Source organism: Rhinopithecus roxellana, chromosome 12 (genome assembly GCF_007565055.1).
Source record: "Rhinopithecus roxellana isolate Shanxi Qingling chromosome 12, ASM756505v1, whole genome shotgun sequence".
In the NCBI taxonomy this organism is placed as follows: domain Eukaryota; kingdom Metazoa; phylum Chordata; class Mammalia; order Primates; family Cercopithecidae; genus Rhinopithecus; species Rhinopithecus roxellana.
Genome location: NC_044560.1, coordinates 88,871,182 through 88,878,750, shown reverse-complemented (window position 1 = coordinate 88,878,750; position 7,569 = coordinate 88,871,182). Strand labels below are relative to the sequence as shown.

Below are 7,569 nucleotides of genomic sequence, written 5' to 3'. Positions count from 1 at the left end.
CCACCTCCCAGGTTCAAGCAATTCTCCTGCCTCAGTCTCCCAAGTAGCTGGGATTACAGGCACCCAGCACCACGCCCAGCTAATTTTGGTGTTTTTAGTAGGGACGGGGGTTTCACCATGTTGGCCAGGCTGGTCTCGAACTCCTGACCTCAGGTGATCCACCCGCCTCGGCCTCCCAAAGTGCTGGGATTACAGGCGTGAGCCACCGCGCCCGGCCTTGTTAGTAATTTCTTAAGCAAACCTACTTGTGGTAAAGCCATAGCCAGCCCAACTCGTATGTCAGTTTGTCACAGAATCTAAGGTCAGAATTTGTGAGGTCTTAAAGAGAGCAAAAGGAATGCTTACTTGAGAATACCAGTTCATATTTAATTACTACAAATCACAGTAGCACTGAACATGGCTCTAGTGAGTGGGCCTCAGTCAGTTCAGGCAGCTAAAGGGAGGGGCGTTTCCTCCTAGTCCTCTCCCTGGAGCTAAATATGCATCTGGGAAAAATGAGGCTCTGGAGCACAGAGGTATTTTTTTAGAGGAGAAAGAACTGAATTCCCAGCACTAGGTAAAACTGCAAAAAGAAAAACAACTGTGCCCAGGCACTAGCTACAAGGCCACACCAGATAAGGAAAGCTGGGTCCTGGAAGCTTCAGGACAGGAACTCTTCCTTGGTCAGGTTTTCCCCAGCACCTAGCACATAGGAAGGTGCTTGATGAGTGAGTGTTATGTGAACCTGTGAGTGCTCAGGATGATTTCCTGATAATTGGGTTCAGGAATCTACTGGGAGGAGCTTAAACCTAGAAGTTCCCTTTTTGAAAGTCTCAAATATGGTTCCCTAACTTAGAGAAGACAGATGATGTGAGAAGGAGGCCTGAGGAGAGGACACAGACTGGCAGAAGGAAGCAGGGCGCATGCGAGCCCAGACCCTGACACCCTTCCAAGGGTGGTGAGTGGGTGGCCACTACACAGCACCAGCCTGCTGCAGAGTTCAAAATTAGAAGGGGTTACATGAAAGTGTTCCCAGGATGTGGAGCTGCCCTGGGCTAAGTTCAGTCACCTGCCAGCCTCTGCCATTCCCATCACCGCAGAGCACCCCAGCACCACTCGCCTGAGGAATGGTCTGTGTGCTGCACAGGCCCAGGCCTGACAGCCCACCCAGAAGCACCTAGCTGCTGACCTCTGACCTGGGAATGAGTGAGTGCCTACAACCTCAGCTGAACCCCACGTGGTGACATCTTCCAGCAAGGCAAGGACATCAGCACCTCATGCCCCTGTTTACAGGCCCCTCACATGAGCCACTGCTCCTTCTCTTTGATGAAGTGCTCTGCCCAGCGGCGGGTCAGCTCCAGGTACAGGCTGGGCTGGTGAGGCAGGTAGTCCAAATACAGGCGGGTGGGTGTCTTCTTGGGAATGGCCTTCTCAATCTGGGTGCCCTCGTGCCACTCATTGAAGGAGGTGATGGAGACGATCTCGGGCCTCACCGTCAGGGCCGCCTGCAGGGCCGTCTCATAGTACTTGCCATTGACCCTGTTGCGCGTATTGTGGTTGTTCCAGGGCCGAATGCTGGTGTCTATGTAGCCAGGCCCCACACTGGGGATGAACATGAGGTTGTTGGCATCACAAAAGTTCTTCACAGCTTTCCAGTTCTGATGGGAAGAACCAAAGGAGAAACCATTGGAGGCAAAGTAGGTGTACATGCCGTCAAATCCGGCGGCCAGGATGTCGTGGGTGTGACCCTCCTCCACCAGCAGCGCTATGAAGACCCCATCATAGGGCGTGTTGCGGATCGAGTGGGGCCCGTTTGGTGTCAGGAGGTGGGCCCAGGCCTCAGGGGACGTCAGGTATGAGTCGTAGATATAAAAGAGTGGGAGGCTCTTCCCCATGCTGTTCTTATAGCGGTAAAATGCACCATGGGAGCCATACCTGAGAAAGAAAGAAGAACCTCAGCTGGATGGGAGAGACCAGCACAACTGTAGGACCTGCCGTGGATGAGATCCGGATGCCACACAGCCCAGTTCTGGAGCCAGTCAGTCTCCACAGTTGGACTCATCATGCCTCTAAGCAAGAACCTCGTTCCCCCTCCTTCCTCTCCCCAGCTATCATTCCTAAGCCTCACTTCCCTACCCTTAGCGAAGCCGCCACCATCTTTCATCTGGATTGCAACAAGTGGTCTCCAGGCTTCCATCCTGCCTCCGTAAAATCCATTCATTATTCCCACCTACTTGATCTGGCCCTGCCTACCCCATTCCTGCTCTTTACCCACCTATTACTCCCCATCTGGCCTTTCTATCCGGCTGTCATGTGTCATGCAAGCTTGTTTCCTCTTATGGGCCTTGCATCTGCCAGACCTCTGCTTGGAATTTTCTCCCTGCCTCTGGATCTTTGCACAGCTGACCCTTTTTCTTTTTTCTTATTACCTTTTTTTTTTTTTTTTTTGAGACAGGGTCTTGCTCTGTTGCTCAGAGCTGGAGTGCAGTGGATGATCTCAGCTCTCTGCAACCTCCACCTCCTGGGGTTCAAGTGATTCACCTGCCTCAGCCTCTCAAGTAGCTGGAATTACAGGCACCCGCCACCACACCTGGCTAATTTTTGTATTTTTAACAGAGATGGTGTTTCACCATGTTGGCCAGGATGGTCTTGAACTCCTGACCTCAGGCAATCCACCCGCCTCAGCCTCCCAAAGTGTTGGGATTACAGGCGTGAGCCGCCGCGCCTGGCCTTTTTTTTTTTAATAAGACAGAGTCTCACTGTATCGCCCAGGCTGGAGTATAGTGGTGCCATCATAGCTCACTGCAACCTGAAACTCCTGGGCTCAAGTGATCCACTCACCTCAGCCCCCCAAATAGCTGGGACCACAAGCATGCATCACCATGCCCAGCTAATTTTTTAAAAAAGATTTTGTAGAGATGGGAGTCTCCCCATGTTGCCCAAGCTGGTCTCAAACTCCTGACCTCAAGTGATACTCCCACCTCAGCCTCCCAAAGTGCTGGGATTACAGGTGTGAGCCACCACACCCAGCCCTGACTGCTCATTCAGGTGTTAGCTCACCTGTTGTCTCTTCAGACTCACCTGACCTGACTACCCATTCTTATGTAGTTTCTTGGGCATACTCTAGCACAAAATCCTGTATAGATCACTGTTTGATTTTTCCCATTTAATTACTGTCTGCTCCACAATACCTGCAACATACACTAGAAAGTAAACATGAAATTAGAAACTTTGCTAGTCCTACCCATTACTGTACAGCTGGGCTTAAGACAATGCCTGGACACATGTAGGCACACAATACTCTTTTTTTTTTTTAAGAGACAGAATCTTGCTCTGTTCTCAGCTGGAATGCAGTGGTATAATCGTGGCTCACTGTAACCTTGAACTTCTGGGCTCAAGTGATCCTCCCACCTCTGCCTTCCAAGTACCTAGGACTACAACAGGCATGCATTGCTATGCCCAGCTAATTTTTTTTTCAGTAGAGATGGGGTCTTGCTATGTTGCCCAGGCTGGTCTCAAACTCCTGGCCTCAAGCAATCAATCCTCCCACCTCTGCCTCCCAAAGCCCTGGGAGGCCGGGTGCAATGGTTCATACCTGTAATCCCAACACTTTGGGAGGTCGAGGTGGGCAGATCATCTGAGGTCAGGAGTTCAAGATCAGCCTGGCCAACATGGTGAAACCCCAGGCTGGAGTACAGTGGTGCCATCATAGTTCACTGCAACCTCAAACTCCTGACCTCAAGTGGTCCACTCACCTCAGCCCCCCCAAGTAGCTGGGACCATAGGTGTGCATCACCACGCCCAGCTAAAGATACAAAAATACAAAAGTTAGCTGGGCGTGGTGGTGGGCACCTGTAATCCCAGCTACTCGGGAGGCTGAGGGAGGAGAATCACTTGAACCCAGGAGGCAGAGGTTGCAGTGAGCCAAGATTGTGCCACTGCACTCCAGCCTGGGCAACAGTGAGATTCTGTCTCAAAAAAAGAAAGAAAGGAAAAGAAAAAAAAAGCACTGGCATTACAGGCATGAGCCACCACACCCAGCCTCATTGAATACTTACTTATTTATTTTTGAGACGCAGTCTCGCTCTGTCACCCAGGCTGGAGTGCAGTGGTACGATCTTGGCTCACTGCAACCTCCGTCTCCCGGATTCAAGTGATTTTCCTGCCTCAGCCTCCTGACTAGCTGGGATTACAGGTGTGCGCCACCATGCCTGGCTAATTTTTTTATTTTTAATAGAGACGGGGTTTCACCATGTTAGTCAGGCTGGTCTCAAACTCCGGACCTCATGATCCGCCTGCCTCAGCCTCCCAAAGTGCTGGGATTACAGGCGTGAGCCACCGCGCCTGGCCTTCATTCAATACTTTTTGAATGAATAAATGAGGTGCCTACATTGTAGAAGTCACTTTCACATATATTAACTCGTGTGATTCTCACAAGACTCCAAGGTTAAGAGGCTTGCCTCATCACAGATTAGAAGCCACAGAACAGGAATTGAAACCCAGGCTGCCTGACTTTAGGCCCAGTACGCTCCTACTATAAAACAGCTGCTGGCAACACAGACATTATGCCCTGTATCTCTTGACCTGCTCCTCCAAACCTTCTATCCCTACCTCCATTTTGATCCCCACCAAAATCCCAGCCCCCAGAACAGCCTTACGTGTCAATGATGTACTTGATGTTGTCGTGTACAGTGATGTCATCCCGGCCCTTGTAGGGTTGGATGTGGAAGGCCACCTGCCACAAACAGAGGAGTAACTGGTCAGGTGAGTGTCTATCCAGGGGCCACAACATATCAGGCTCAGGATCTAACCATGGCCTGGAGGAGAGGCTGAGTTCAGAAGAGGGCCTGGCTGGTGGGCACAGTAGAGATAAAGGCAGCTGCTGCCCTTCGAGGCCAAAACAGGGGTGAACAGTTTGCCCATCTTCCGCAGCATGGCACGTGGGAAGCATTTTGGTGGCTAATAGGTTTCAACCAAGTGGTTGGTGCTAGCTGCCTGAAACAGTGGAAGAAGTATGCTGAAGCTGTGTTGGTGGGAAACTGCTGTGATCTGTTAGACATGTCAGTGGTGGAATTCCCCTCAGGAATGGGGAGTGGGGCTTTTCTTCCTTCTCTGTCATTTTTCTTCCTTCACCACAGAAGCAAGGGATGACTTACTCGATTGGCACATGTGGGGAAATGCTTCGTCCAGCTCCGTCCTTCCTCTTGAAAGTGAGCCCACCTGCTGAGAACACCTGTCTACTCCTCGAGGTCCAGCACTGCCTCCCACTAGAGAGTTGAGTCTGCAGGTCCCTTTGGCTCTTGCCTACCCTTTATCCACCAGGGTTTACAACCTAACCTCTATTACTATTTAACAAAAGTGATAATTATTTAGTCTTCTCTTGGTCCTATATTTAGTTTTCTCAGTTTTCTTAGAATTCAAAACACTAAGAGCAACATAGGCACCATTTATCTGAACCCTCTCCCAAAACTACACTTGCCACATATTTGTTATCCCTGAGCTACTGCCAAGAACTTCTGTAGAGGCACTAACCCTGTGGGCGGAGGAGAGCAACTCTCCAGAATAGGGCAGAGAGCACGTGGGCTCTTCTTGGAGACTCACCTGGATGCTGTACTGATGGGCGGTGTCCAGAATGGCGGGCACCAGGTCATCCGAGGGCTCTCCGTTATCATCAGCCATGCCAGGTGGGTACCAGGACAGGACCAGGACGCCTGAGATGCAATACAGGGGCCACTTCAGAGACACTCAGTACCGCCTCAACAGAGATTTTTTTTCTCACAAACATCTCCAGTTACAAAAATGGTTTCTAAAAAACTGCAGCAAGCTTCCTGCCAGGTTCACTTCCGGCAGATGAGTCCCAGAGCCTCGCGCCCCGGAGCTGTCCACGCCCGCGGTGCTGAAGCACAGTGCCTGCGGGAACCGTAGCGCGCCAGGCCGGAAGGGAGCCAGGCTTTAGAGTGCATCAGCAAGTAGTAGAACAAAGGGAATGGGTGGACAGTGCCACACCCACCTGGAAGCCACAGGCTTACCTCTGAAGAAGAGAAGCCCCCTAACCCCTAACATCCTGTATGGAGAAGAGCCCTGAGCAGAGGCCATCTGTAAAACCAGCAGAATTCAGTGATGATATCCGAAATAAGTGAGCCTTCCCTCCCCAGCCTACAAAGGAGGCGCCCAGGGACCGTCCCTCTAGCTGGGTGCTTGATGAAAAGCCTCTAAACCCCCAACACTACCCCCAACTGCAAATAGAGCAGAGGCCTTCATTGAACACGGGCACACTTTCCTCTCTGCAGCCAGCAAAAGCAGGAAGGGCTGCTGCTCTACCCTGTACCTGCCATGAAAGCAGAGGCGACCGTAGGTTCCACTCCCCTGAACCCCAGATCCTGCGGACCAGGACTCCAGGCCTCACTTCCCATTGCCCAACAAATTTGAAGACTCTGCCTCCCTCTCCTGGTGCAAACTCCCAGCAGGTCCGCCCTATGGAAGGGCCCTGGATATTAGGGGTCAAAGGGCCCAGGTAGGGGGTCTGAATACTAGACAGAGGGGGCGGTGTCGCATGGTGGGCCCAGGATGAGAGTGGGAGGGAACAGCTAAGAAGCCAGGTTGGCAGGTAAGTGGGACCAAACGCCCGGTGACAGCACCAGAGGGAGCTGGGATGTGGGAAGGAGGAAGGGCGAGGCTGGGGGGCAGACTCGCCCGGGATGGAGAGCGCTCACCGATGGCGGCTTCCTTGAGCTGGGTCATGTGCTCCCGCAGCACTTCGGGGTCCCGGGAGCTGTAGGGCCCCAGCTCTGGGTAGAAGCTGGATCCCAAGTCGTCTGGGGGGCTGTGGCGGCCGCGGGGGTAGCTGGCCGAGATCTTGGGGTCCCAGTGCGGCACCATGACGTGGTCCCAGTGAATGTAGTGGCCCTCGCGCCGCGGGCTCCCGTACCACGAGTAGTAGAAGGCGTGCAGGTCCGAGTAGATGCTCAGGCTCTGCCCGGGGGCGGGCTCGGCCTCCGCGGGTGCCGGCCCAGGGGAGCCGCCAGGGTCCGCGGTGCGGGGCGGCGGCGGCGGCGGGGGCGGCGCGGCAGGGGCTGCCGGGGCCCGGGCAGCGGGCGCTGGGGCCGCCTCCGGGCGTCGCTCAAAGGGCGCCAGCTCCAGGCCCGGGCCCAGCGCCGGGAGTCCGTCCGGAGCCTTGAGCGTGCGCAGGCCCATGAGGGTGCCGAAGGCGAAGAGCAGCACCAGGAACAGAGCTATGCAGGCGCGGCGCCGCCGCCGGGCCATGGCCGACCGTGCGCTCCTGCGGCCGCCCCGCTACCTCCCCGCGCGCCGCGCCATGGCCGCCCGCCCGCCCGCACGCTGCCCTGGAGACTGTGCGCCCGGCAGAGCGCGGCGTGGGCGGCGCCCGGGCTGTCCCCGCAGTGCGGGCGGGCTCGGCACACAGGACGCAGGCGGCGCGGACCAAGTGGCCGCGAGCCGAGGGGGAACTGGACGCCGAGGGCGACGCAAGGCCCAGCGAACGGCGAGTTTCGGGCCACAGGAGCAGGGACCTGAGTCAGGCCGCGTGGCCCGCGGAGGAAGAGTCCTTCATATACAAAGCTAGTTCCCCTC

At 54.5% G+C, this 7,569-nt stretch overlaps 1 protein-coding gene across 2 annotated transcripts; it reads right to left on the bottom strand.

Moving 5' to 3' along the window:
• Positions 1 to 341: 341 nt before the first annotated feature.
• On the bottom strand, positions 342 to 7,323 carry MANEAL (mannosidase endo-alpha like). Of its 2 annotated transcripts, XM_030942465.1 has the most exons (4): positions 6,693 to 7,323; positions 5,581 to 5,690; positions 4,638 to 4,714; positions 342 to 1,914 (listed from the first exon to the last, which is right to left on the bottom strand). In XM_030942465.1, the coding sequence occupies exons 1-4, from the start codon at positions 7,240 to 7,242 to the stop codon at positions 1,278 to 1,280; spliced, it is 1,374 nt and encodes a 457-aa protein (XP_030798325.1). In that variant the 5' UTR covers positions 7,243 to 7,323; the 3' UTR covers positions 342 to 1,277. The 2 variants fall into 2 exon arrangements, with proteins under 2 accessions (XP_030798325.1, XP_010350983.1); XM_010352681.2 differs by lacking the exons at positions 4,638 to 4,714; positions 6,693 to 7,323 and having other exon boundaries at positions 346 to 1,914; positions 5,581 to 5,651.
• Between the last annotated feature and the right edge of the window lie 246 nt (positions 7,324 to 7,569).

Bases quoted from the DNA above. Each gene is read 5' to 3' on its own strand.
- MANEAL (XM_030942465.1), bottom strand. From the start codon at position 7,242: ATGGCCCGGCGGCGGCGCCGCGCCTGCATAGCTCTGTTCCTGGTGCTG. The intron at 5,691-6,692 runs GTGAGCGCTCTC...ATTGCATCTCAG, and splicing joins GCTCAAGGAAGCCGCCATCG to GCGTCCTGGTCCTGTCCTGG. The intron at 4,715-5,580 runs GTGAGTCTCCAA...TGTTTGTGGCAG, and splicing joins CCCATCAGTACAGCATCCAG to GTGGCCTTCCACATCCAACC.